This window comes from Leiobunum rupestre, chromosome 7, assembly GCF_980474605.1.
Source record: "Leiobunum rupestre chromosome 7, qqLeiRupe1.1.hap1, whole genome shotgun sequence".
NCBI lineage: Eukaryota > Metazoa > Arthropoda > Arachnida > Opiliones > Sclerosomatidae > Leiobunum > Leiobunum rupestre.
The window spans coordinates 13,736,875-13,749,753 of NC_143390.1; the positions used below are offsets into that span (position 1 = coordinate 13,736,875).

Genomic DNA, 12,879 nt, shown 5'->3' on the forward strand with positions numbered 1-12,879 from the left:
TTTACTCTCCGATTCAGCAGATGGCGCTCTATGCCTACTCTACGTTGCGTTCAGTTGTGAAATATTTTTTTTATCGCTAACACCTTGCTAACACTAATGGAGGATGTCTTCGAGCTGAACCCGAAGTCGAAAGCTGCGACTTTTGACTGCTTAATATTTTGGCCATGACAATTTTTTGCAACCAAAAATAGGTCTGTGCGTCAGTTTTTCTTATTGTCTAAGTTTTCTTTCTTGCATTAAGTTCTCTTTTCTATGCTTTTGCAAGGTGCAACGTTCGAAATATATCGCGGTTGCATCCGTTGAGTTAAGCCTAATTTCGAGGTTTAGGGTTTTTTCTAACGAAAAAAGCGTTTACGGAGTTCCGAGAAACTCGAAACCTCCTAGCGCCTACAAGGTTGACTGCTAGACTGAGTAATCTCTAATCAGTCATCCTTTAGGGCCTATCATTTAGGATTATGACCGTGAATATTTAATTGCTCAAAATGTGGCGTTATGTTTAATTAACGTTGTGCTTTATTAACGGAGTAATTGTAAAATGAGGAAAATATTTATGGTGCGAATAAACCAGTTTTTTCTAACATTGTCATAAGCCTTAGGCATACTGCCATTGCTCATTGTGCCAGAACATTTTTTAACTACTTTCTTTTATATTTACTCTTGATAAATGTAGATTTACTAAGTTTAAATCTTTTTTATATTTTAGAGTTAGTAGTTCTATTTGTATATTAAAAAAGCATATATTTACATGTGAGCCTCAAATTCTTTTAGTGCCATATGAAATGGGTATATACAACTGGAATTCTTTGCATCATCAGTCCATATTGGTTCGTATCCAAACATTTGCATTGGATGGAAGAAGGTCTCGGCCTAACTCTCTCAACTGTGATTGGCCAGAATGGCATAAAAAAGCGTACACCCCATTATAATGTCATCATTAGAATCCAGTCTTCATTCTCAGCCAAAAAATCATCAACATCAACATCAACGTCAGTCATCCTCGTCTTGCACGCCACCTCCTTCCTCGTCGCCATCTTCCTTGAAAAACAGCGCAAGCGGTGTAGTTTCGTCCCCAATCAACCAGACCACCGAAAGAACTTTAAAAGATTTGAGTCAGCAAAATGCTACCGTGCTCTCTTTGGGTCAAAGCTTCGTGATGCTCCCGCCTAATACTAGAATGGGTAGTCTAAATGTTCCTCACGATGTTTTGGAAGCGAATCTTGAATTTGGTCAGAGTGATTTCGGTTCTCACTATGGTAAAATCAAATGTCACTCTTACGGCATTATTTTCACTGTGAAATTGATTTTTGTCTTGTTAAATAGGTAATGCTGGTGATCCGCAAAATATGTTTTTGTTTGCACCAAACCCATTCTTACCCGATATCGGAAATAAATTTAGCAGTCATTTGTCAGGACAGCGAGATGTGTCACTTCAAGATGCAATTGAATTGGCTCAAAGAGAAAAATATATCAAAGAACGCCTCACACCTGTACAACAAGCTCAAGAGGATGCCGCGACGGGTGGAAGCAAAAGCATCATCATGATTCCTAATTCGCAATCAGTCATTTCATCCGTGTCTAGATATTCTAATAGCGCCATAAATTCAACTATTACATCAACAGCAAATATCGCCACGTCCATCGTCTCTTCGGGTAAAAAATTTAAAATTACTGTACACAATTTCTAAACTTCAGGGTATTATTTCGGTTTAGTATAAATGGGTTGATGATGGTCATCTTGGTGTAGGTTTTTCTCGGCCAAATGTTCTGCATTTCCAAGGTGGTAATGGGCCTAATGCCATGTTGGGTTCAGCTGTTTACGCTGGTGAGGGGGATCTTCTTAATGACGGAGGTCTTGAAGTTCCTGGATCAACAGGATTTAATTCTTTAGACGGACTTCTTAGTGGTAGCATTGGAAACAATTCCAATTCAAACAGCATTAGGCTTCCAGATTTACTCGATAGAGAAGTTTCCCAAGAAGGATACTTAGACGTCTCTGGTAGCTCAGTGTCACTTAGGCTTTCCCCAAATACATTTGATCCGCCTGTGTCTACCAATACTTTTGGAGAAAGAAGCAGGCTTGGCGTTATATCAAACAATGGGCCACTCAGCATACCAAATCAACACGGTAGGCAGGCGTACACTTTAAATTTGTTTTTTAAGTATATAAATTCCTAAGTGGAATCTTACTTTGAATATTAGCCCAAGATGGAAATAAGACAAGTTCATCTGAAGTTTCTACTAGCACTTCCAACACTTTACCCGGCGGTAGTGGGTCATCCGCATCTAATTTTTCATCTTCTGATAAACTTAGAATGAAACCTAAACCTTCAAAAGTAATTTCTCCGAGTGGAAGAGTAGGGACCCAACCCTGCCCTACTTGCGGGAAAGTGTTTAGCAATTCCAGCGCATTAACCAAGCACAAATTAACTCATAGTGATGAAAGGAAATTTGTTTGCCAGTTATGTGCCAAAGCTTTCAAAAGACAAGATCATTTGTAAGATTAATTTTTCAGTTTTATAAAATTAGTGATTGTATGTATTTTTCATTTTTCGTGTTTTTTGAAACAGAAATGGTCACATGCTGACTCACAGAAATAAGAAACCGTACGAGTGTGATGTAGGTGGATGTGGCAAGAGTTACTGTGACGCTAGGTCATTAAGAAGGCATAAAGAAAACCATCATAATAATTCTTCCACAAATCCAAATCTTCCTGGTGCAACCGCAACCGCCCTAATTCCAGTTCAAGTGGGATCAAACTGTGTCATACCGACTATTCCCCACTTGAATTTAAACTCTTTGCAATCTGCCTTTTCAAGCGGACTTCCTCGAGTTGTTTCCAACGGAGGTGACAACTCTACTTCCAACAGAATTAGATACGCCCCACCTCTATCGCAAGAAACTTCGACTTTGTCACAAATATTGGGTTCCATTTTACCATCCGCTGCAACTCAGTTACAATTTTTAGCATTTCAGCAAACGCCCACACTTCCACCGCCTCCCCCTACTTCTCTTCCTAATCATCATCATCAACAACAAACTCAAATGCCTCAACAAAGTCAAATGCATCGGGAAAATCAGTTACCAACTTCCAATCAGATTCAGCAAAACCAACTACAACAGCAACAAAATGAGCTTCAACAGCAACACAACCAGCTTCAGCAACAGCAAAATCAGCTTCAACAACAGAATCTATTGCAACAATCACAAAACCAAATTGAGCAACAAAATCCGCTTCAGCAACAGAACCAACAACATCCTCACGCGAATGAACTTCTTCAACAAAACCAGCTTCAACAACAACAAAACATTCTTCAACAACAGCAACCAAACCAGATTCAACAACACAACCCACTGCAACAACAAAACCAGCTTCAAATTCGAAACCAGTTGCAACAACAAAACCAAATGCACCAAAATCTGAATCAAAATGATTCTCCCAATAACTCGTCTCAAGCTATTGATCTAACCTCTGTAGCCTCTACTACTTGTACTAATTCTGCCCAAATAGTGACAATTAGCCAAGATAATGCAGCGAATGTTAATGCTTCCTGGCAAAATACGTTTCAAAGCTTGATAATGAATGAAACGTTTGAAGAAAGTCTGAAAAGATCCAAAGAGCTGGAAGAAGAACAGCTGTCTTCCAATATTAATAAAAAAATGACGCTGAATAGTGCTATTGTGAAAAACGAGGTTGACCACGATAAATCAAACTTAGACGAGTGCGTAACCTCCAATGAGATATTCCAAGCTTATCATAGACAGTCTTCCCCATCAAGAACTAATCTTCAGTCGGTTCTCGATTACACTCGAGCCAACTCTTCATCCAACTTAACCCACCATAATGAAAGAAGGTTGTCAAGCAGCGAAAGATCTTTAGATTGTGAAAATGATAATAGCCTAACTGTAAAGACGGAGGCTGAAGAAGAAAAAGAAATGATAGCTCCTTTGCTTCAACAACTTCTGACACCCGTAGACCCTCAACAATCGTTAGTAAACAATCAGAGCAAAGAGAATTCTAGATCTGAAATCTTGGACCATTCTCGTCAATCTTTTTCTGGGAATGATGAAGCCATTGAAGACCACGACGAGTGGAATGCGGTAAGCTTGCGAGAAATTAATATTTAAAGTAGGGGTGTGAGAATCCTGTTTTTTTGGGTTTCGAGTCCACAAAAATTGGGTTCAATTCCTATTTGAGTCCTAAATTTATCCCTAAGCTGTTTGAATAAAAAAAGTCAGTCACATTTTTTTAACTTATTACTAAAGTATAAGTTGAACAAAAAATTTTTAAATTTAATTTATAACTTTAAATACGATCAGTTGATCTCCATTAAGGAAACCACTGTCCCTAAATTCTAGTCCAGTTCGAGTTATTTCTAGACCTTGGCAAATGACTCTGGTACTCGTCCTAAAAAAATAGCAGTTGCTAGTCCACGTTTGAGTACTCGCAATTTTAAAGTACTTGAACATCTCTAATTTAAAGTATGGAAATTAAATTTTGTTTTTGTACAGGTTTCATGCCAACCAGATTCACTTTCTAGCTATTGGTAGGGTTCATATTGAGGATTATGTGTAATTATAGAAATATTTCAAGAAGTTTTTTGTTTGTAGTTCCAGTGATTTACCGAAAGCTGTTGAATGTAGTTTATGCCAGAGGAAATTCAAAAATGTTCCAGCTCTTAATGGCCATATGAGACTTCACGGAGGATATTTCAAAAAGGTTTAAGTTGTAAAGTATGTTTCATAATCACTCAAATTAAAAACATTTTTTTTGGTAGGAGGGTGAAGGCAAAAAAGTAGATAAAAAATCTTCCAATTCAGCAGTGTCTTCCCAATCAGGGATTACATTACAAACAGCCAGTGTTAATGTTAGAGCTTTAATTGAAGAAAAAATTATACAAAGACAACAAAGAATTGGTAAAGCCAATGAATTGACTGAGTCTGTTCCGGAAACTCCTATTTCGGAGCCGATGAATGATCTCTCTAGTTCAACGTGTGATCTCCCATTCATATCAGAAGAAAGTTATACTCTTTCCATTCCTGATCCACCTAGTCTGGAAGACGAAGAAAGTGACTGCCTTTTAGTCACCACTCAACACGACAGTGATGAATTTCAGAATCATCCATTGCACGAAAATCCTTTCGAAGCCAATAACTCTTCTTCCATCATGCAGATGGAACCCCCGTCTTTAGAAACGACTGATAGTTCTCCTATTAGTGCCATAACGAAACTGCCCGCATCGCAGTTCAAACCCCAGTTTAGAGTGCCTCGCCCTGTTGGTGAAAAATATCGGCGGCATTCGGACTCTGATCATTTCGTTTCTATGAAACGCCCCTGTACAGATCATGTTAGCAGTGCTGTTGCCTCGTTTTTGAGGCGAAAAAAAGTTGCTGCAAGAAGAACTACCCGGACAGGCTCTGATCCTGGTGGTGATTTCAACCAGTTTTTCTCCTCCACATTTAGTGGAACGGATTTTGATTTAGACAGTTATTTAAATAACACGACTGTGCAAGCAGAGTCACTTCCCTGTACGCCAACCTACCGTCAAGTTGATTTGTTTTCGTCCTTCCCGACACCCTCTGATCAACAGTGCGCTACCCAGTTTCCTTTCTTAGACAGGGATTTAGTTCTTACATCCCTGGATAATCCGTCATTGCCCACGGGTTCAGAGTTTCTTGTTTATGAAAATCAAAGTGATCAACGTTGCATGGATGACGAACATGATAGTAATTTACTCGATAACTCGGCAAATCCCTCAACTTCCGTCTTTCAAGAGGGTGATTTGATAGAAAATTCCTATTCTTCCTTGTGTCCCAGTATTAACGCTCTCTTAGACGACTCAATTGAAACTGAAACACCTTTAGAACATTCAAAAAGGAACTTACCGAAAAATCCTGCTGATAATTTAACAACTTTGCAAGTGAAAGAAGAGCACGTTGAAAAACCACCCGATTTTATGATCAATGTTAAGGATGAAGTTCCGAATGATACAGTTTGGCCAAATCCAGCTGATGATACCGAAGATGATGTTTTTCTAAGCCCTGTGAACATACCAACTAGTCCCATCAAACCAAGAGTGAAACATCGACCCGAAGTACGCAAGGTAATAGGCGATATTATCAATTGTCTCTCAATTAAATTTTTTCTTTAGCCATTGTTTATCCCGCCTCATGTCAACACGGGTGGTGGAGGTGTCTTTGCTAGCCGTTTACGATCTCCTCGATTGAGGGAATGTTCAATTGAGACAAAAACTCTGAGTCCCCCTCCTTATACTCCTCCACCTATGCTAAGTCCTGTTCGAAATGGTCCTGGTTTATTTTGGCACATTTTATCCACTTCATCCGGAGGGAATGTCACACCCAAATCAGCTCCTATCACACCAAATTTGCTGAGCAAGAAAAGTATGTTTTTATTTATTTTAACATTAATCGTTTAGTCTATAACATTGTCTCATAAGTATAACACTTTCTTCATAAGCTTAACTTTTACTGAGATTGACGAACTCTACTCTTTAACTTCCACTGAGCTTCGATGACTTCATTAAGTGAAAAACTCAGTAAAATATTTATAATAAGCCATGCTTATGGAACATTATTATAGACTTAAACGCTAACCTGAATATTGAAATAGATAAAAAATACTTTAATTATTCGAATAGTAAGCTTATCTGAAGAACCAATTGAAGAAGAAGTCTCAGACACTCCTGAAACCGACGTTCTTCCGTATGTTTTTGTTATATTTTGGTTTAAATTATAAGTTATATTAAACACTTGTTTTTTGATAGTCATGTGAATATTGGTTCCCAATTCCAAGCCCATTTACCAATTTGTCGAGGTATATATTTATAACATTGAATGTTTGAAAGCAAGAAGATAATTCAATTATTATTTTTTCTAAGACCGCAAGGGTGATATTGAACTTAAACTGCGCAGTGATAAAGCTGATCGTCTGTGGCATCCTTCAGTTATCAAGGGAGTCCCTGATGATGAAGGTAAATTCTAACTTCGCTTTCATCATAGTGAAGACTAAATTTTTTTTTAGTTGAATCATATTTAGAATTGGCTTGCACATCAGTTGTTGCGGGTGGAGGTAGAAATAAAGAATACGCTTTGCATATACTACAATTAACGGGTGGAAATATTGAGGTATTTAAGTTACTATAATTTTAAAATTTTCTTGTCAAGTCTAACTTGAGAAAAGTTTATTTTACAGGAAGCTATTTTAAAACTTATGGAACCTATTCCCAAACTTCCTAAAGACCATCCGCTCCTAACTTACAAGTATTTGGAAACTGATAAATGGTTAGCGGAACAGTCTGATGGATTTCATCAAGCGTTAATGAAGTTCGATAAGGATTTCTTTAGCATATCCAAAGAGGTAATGTTTTTTCCAACAAAGCTCTGATTATATTTTCTAGTGATTGGCCAAAACTGATATGATATTGGTATCGTTTACTGATATGATATTGGTATCGTTTACTGATATGATATTGGTATCGTTTACTGAAATCATGATTTTCCCGATTAATCTGGTCGCATCTTTTCCCGATATTTTAAAACTAATTGTCTCAAAAACAAGGCAGATTGCGTCACTAACCCGTTCCTTAATTCGGCTACCACAGGTTGACTTTTAATTCATGTTTACCCCACACTTCCAGTAAACTATGTAATGACTCTGTGAAAGAGGTTAGATATCAGTCATGATTTAATGAATCTCCAATATCGGTTAAGTAATTAGTATCGCTGAATTCTCAAAATCTGTATAGGAAACTGTTAATTTACGATATCAGTCAACACTAGAGGTGTGCAAATACCATTTTTTGGGAATTGAATAATGAGAATTTCGAACAGTTTGATAGAATAATTCAGATGAAAAAAAGGGGCCAGTTAACTGATCTAATATTAAATAGTATTTCGAAAAAAATACCAAATTATTGGATGTATTTGCTTATCAAATTTCGTTCAAAAAACCCCATAATTTTAAAAATAGCAATGTACTAGACATTTCTAAATAAATTTATTAAAGAACATATAACTAATCTTAAAAGTAAAATTAATAATTTTTAATTTTAATCCTTTAGTTTTCTTCAGACTGCCACTAACCTCCTCTTGACGTCTATAGCTCTTTATTGAAAGGAAAATTAAAACAAAACAAATACATTATACCAATGCCTTTTATTACGAACATTTTTAGTTTTCATCAAGCATTGAATATCAAAAACAATATGACTTACTTCGTGGAGTTCTGTAAGAAGGCGCTTATTTTTTTAGTTGCTGCACAAAGTTGTGAGCTCATTAAACTTAATTTCAATGGAGGGCTTAGCTAAGTAAAACGTATTGCTTACTAACCGTATTATACAATATTATAGTAAATTTTATTCTATATGTAATAGTTTCAATTTACTAATATAGTAAACTCTGACTTACCATTCAAATCAAATCATCAAAATTAATCCTATTTTTCTAATATCGGTATTGGCCAATATCAGCTTAAACAAAACCAATATTGGCTAAAACCAGTATTAGAAAAATATTTTCAGGAAAAGCTTTTAAAAATAAGAAAATTCTCGATTAACTAACTAATGATAATATTTTATTGCCACAACCTTGCATTTTAAAAGACCCAAAGAGTGATTGGGCGCACCACGTACCCCAGAATTCAGAAGCTAGATCATAACGTTTTTTTTAGCCTGAGGGTTACGAGTGTAAACCAATAAAAACAATGATATTAGATTTGTGACAGAAAATATGTATCATGCAAAATGCAAAGAAACATATTCGGATATGCTCTTGCAAACTATACCATTTAAAATGATGTTTTATCGGGATAATTGTAGCTGGGTACAAAGACCGTGAAAGAATGTGTCCAGTTCTATTACATTTGGAAGAAACTTCATCCGGAAGAGTATAAAAGAGTTCGAACATTAAGGAGGAAAAGAGAGCAGGAATCACTTTTCTATAACCTTCGTCCAAAGTCTAACAACAACAACAACAACAATAATGAAGAGGACCAGCCCAGCACCACTACTGATATTGATGGGCAGTTTGAGGCTGTTAATGTAAGTTACAGCATATTTTTTATTTGATTATTAATAAATATAATATTATAGTTAAGCATAATTTATTTGAAACAGCGTTTAAGTTTGATGATAAGGGTTTGTAACTATGATTGTATAATTTATTGGCTTAAAATAAACCAAAAATGGCTTATTATTTTATAATCGTCTGTAAATATAAATAATATAATTTTCATATTACAAATCCGTTAATTGAGCTGCTCTCTTCTACAAGTTTTAGATGACACTTATTGTTTTAATAATTTTCATAAAGTCATTAAGCTCTGGCATTTTTCACGTAGCTTTGGAAACCTAGCCTAAGGGTTTATTTGTGATATATGCTTTTAGAAATTGTGGTTTAAAAATTAATTCAAAAATCTATTTAGATCTAAAACGAAACTGGGGATTCGTTTCTGTTATTAAATTAAAAATAATTAATTGGTGGCAGCTCTAACAACTGGTTTACTGATATGATTATATGATTATTGTGGCCAGTAAGGTTCAAGCTCTACAAAATTATACCAATCAAAATTGAGTTCATGAAAATAATTTGTTGACCAACAACTAGAGTATTATGAAATTTTTATAAGTTTTTGCATCCACACTTTTTATTGCTGTCTTACATTAGATGTCAGCCAACATGCAGCAAATAGTTAACGTTGACCATAAGAGTAATGGCACTGTCTCAGAATGTCTGTCACACTTTTTCCTATAGATAAAATGGTGGCTATGGCAAAAACTTTGGAGTGCTATTACTCTATTAAAACTAAAATTTATTAGAGGTTATATGTTTAGCTTTAGGCTTCAAGCTGATTATTGTGAAAACTTTTACTAAGATTAAGAATCAGTTTTAAGACTTCAGAATTATAAAATGAAACTTGTTTGCAATTGAAGGTTACAAAAAGTTCTTCGTTCTAGGATTTGCTAAGTGCCAAAATCTCATTTATGCTGCCAAGTCCTGCTGGATCTCCAAGTGGACGTTCCGCTAGTCCTGCCTCCACAACTGGAGACAACACAGGAACTGTAATTGGTCATTTTCCTTGCAAGATATGTGGAAAGTAAGTGGGTTTTAACTATTTCTGGTGCGGAGAGTGTGGACTTATTGGTAATGTGTTGGTACTTTAATTAAAACGATACTATTCAAATTATATTTAGTACTATATGTATATGCTTGCTCTCTGGGCCATTGAAGTACTTCAAATATTGTGTCACAAGATGTTGACAGAACTTGGCACCATGTATATGCAAAAGTAAATAGGGGGAGAAAGTCTGGCACTTGGGTCCAACCGCACGACGTCTTATTTGAGGAGTAAAAATTTTGGGCTTCGGAAATGACTTCCCCCTTGCCTCTTTACATGAACACAATGGTATCGGGTGTACTCCGCCACGATAAAAAATAGTTATCTATAAAATACGTGAATATTAAACTTTTGCTTTCGATAATTTGGTTAATTTAGTTCCTAAATAAAGTAGACATATGATAGAAACTAAAATGCGACATTTTAAAAATAATAACACGACTTTTGAAAAGTAATAAAGACTTTTGAAAAGTAATAAACTGTAACTAGAATAACGCTCACTTAAATCGTGGACAGCGTGGCGCCATTTAAGAGCAGAGATTGGGACTAATTGGTAAATCTACGATGTTAAGACCTAACAATTTGCAAGTTTAACTGAACGAGCTTTTTTTGTTTATTTTACAATTGATATAGTAATTATTAATTAAAACCATTCGTTATCGAAGGAAATAATGGTCAGCATTTGACAAAGAGACTATTTGAAATTGCGAGGTGGTGACATGGTTGCCAGGGAATAAAATTAAAAAATTTCATCTTGAGCGCGGACCGGAATACCACAAATGCACTACTTCGCGCGTAATGCGCTATCCTTATTGGTTAAAAATATCACGTGATCACTAGCTCTTCAAAAAGGGTGTCAAGCATGGTGGAAGGTAAAATCTGAAGGCAGTGATAGACTTTCTCCCCCTATTTACTTTTGGTATATGTTATAGTCTTGTTGAGCACAGATTGGTGATTTAAAATGGGTTTAATCTCTCGGTATCAGAAACAATGAGTTTGTTATGTAATTCCATAAGTGTGACTCTTATGTGATTAGTTTTTAGTGAGAGCCATTGATAATACACATTGTATAGTAGGCTTGTTGGCAGTTTTCCACCATTGAGTTTGATTGTGGCTCAGTGAGGAACAATATTATAGACATTATACCAATGCTTTATGGAGGAGTATTTAGGATATCATTAAGGTTATATTGCTTCTGCAACAAACCACTTAGCAGTGGTGAAAATGTCTAAAGGCCATTGGATTGAATGCCAGAGATGGTAACCCTTTGAGAGAAACCTAAGAGGTTATGTTCCCTTTTAATAGAACCTGACTGAGCTAAAGCAATTACAATTTCTGTTACTGTAATTCCGTTAACTTTGAAGTGAAATTTTCAAAATATCTATTAGACATTTTGAAAATTTCAATTCAAAGTTAACCCTGTTTGTGATTTTATTTTTTTCTAACCCTGATATCTAACAAAATAAGTTAATCAATTATATTTAACAGGGTTGGCTGGTTTAACACAGTGTGGTTTAAACCAAAAAAAACGGGTTTTTTTAACCCTGATATTTAAACATGTTTACTCCTCTTGGTTAGTTTCTGTGGTATCTAGCATGAATAAGTCATGGATGTTTTCCTTTGTTAGGGTTTTCCCGAAAGTCAAAAGTCGGAGTGCTCACATGAAAAGTCACCGTCAACCTGATGCTGACAAAATCAGCTTTTCAAGTGGCAAACTCAGCCAATTTCAATCTCATACGACTTCAAAATGACAAATCTCTTTTGTAGTGCATAGTAGTACAGTCATTCTTAGGAAAGAGTCTTGATGGGAAATATTGAGACTATTTTAGCAGTTTGATGTTGAACTATAATTTTTTAAATCGATCCTATTTGACGCTTGTTTGTTTTCCCCTCGTGAAAAAGCATTATGATATCGTTTTTTTGCAAACCAGAAAAAAATTATATTGCGGGTAGAAAATCCCTCTCCTGTATATAGGTTTTTGTGTAAATATCACTACAAATTTTTAATTTTTTACCTATTTCATTAGAGTAGGGCAAAAGTTAAATGTTTCTATAATTTATTACAAGCAATACCACTTAAGTCTAATCATAATAATGACTTTTAAATGAGAAATATGCCCCTAAACTCGAATTTTGAGGTCCTTGAAAATTTAATTCATGATTTTGGGAATGTGAAGTTTGTTCTCCTTAATACGGAGCTTTATTTTTTTCCTTTTTCTCTCTACTCTCTCTCTTTCTCTCTTGTAAGTCAGGGCTAGATTAGACCTCTCTATGAAACTGACAAATTTCCAGTATCATGATTTTTTTATATTTTTGAATTTCATTTGAATACATTATATGAAAGTGAACCTCCATCCGCTGGGCCAATACCTAAGGCACCACCATAGGCCTTCTATGCTGCTATAACAAAATATCCGGGCTCATGCCATGTGAGCCAACAGACCAGGCCACCTGATATTACCATTAACCTCAGCAAGATTTTATGGAAAGGCGAAAGCTCCTTTAACCATTTCGGAGGGAATTTGGAAACTTTTGCATTTTTTTCCCCAGTGCCACAATCTGGGATTGAACTTGCTTCCTCTTGCTGCGTGGTAAGACTGCAAACTACTCCTTCACCCCATATTGACCTTTTAAGATATTTAGAATTAGCGCAATTTGACTTTTCCGCTTCAAGATGAGAGTTTTCACATTTGTGGTTTAAAACAGTGCCATTATTTACCATTATAAAAAAGCAAGTACTTTAAAAT

At 35.7% G+C, this 12,879-nt stretch overlaps 1 protein-coding gene across 2 annotated transcripts; it reads left to right on the forward strand.

Annotated features, from left to right (window-relative positions):
- Window positions 1-91: 91 nt before the first annotated feature.
- On the forward strand, window positions 92-12,038 carry LOC149934831 (uncharacterized). Of its 2 annotated transcripts, none has more exons than XM_090154758.1 (18): window positions 92-191; window positions 769-1,253; window positions 1,321-1,650; window positions 1,745-2,125; window positions 2,200-2,494; window positions 2,568-4,098; window positions 4,510-4,544; window positions 4,609-4,717; window positions 4,776-6,092; window positions 6,150-6,399; window positions 6,657-6,720; window positions 6,783-6,832; window positions 6,897-6,989; window positions 7,040-7,143; window positions 7,211-7,375; window positions 8,835-9,056; window positions 9,972-10,111; window positions 11,760-12,038. In XM_090154758.1, the coding sequence occupies exons 2-18, from the start codon at window positions 926-928 to the stop codon at window positions 11,881-11,883; spliced, it is 5,538 nt and encodes a 1,845-aa protein (XP_090010884.1). In that variant the 5' UTR covers window positions 92-191; window positions 769-925; the 3' UTR covers window positions 11,884-12,038. The 2 variants fall into 2 exon arrangements, with proteins under 2 accessions (XP_090010884.1, XP_090010885.1); XM_090154759.1 differs by lacking the exon at window positions 92-191 and adding an exon at window positions 521-553.
- The last annotated feature ends 841 nt before the right edge of the window (window positions 12,039-12,879 follow it).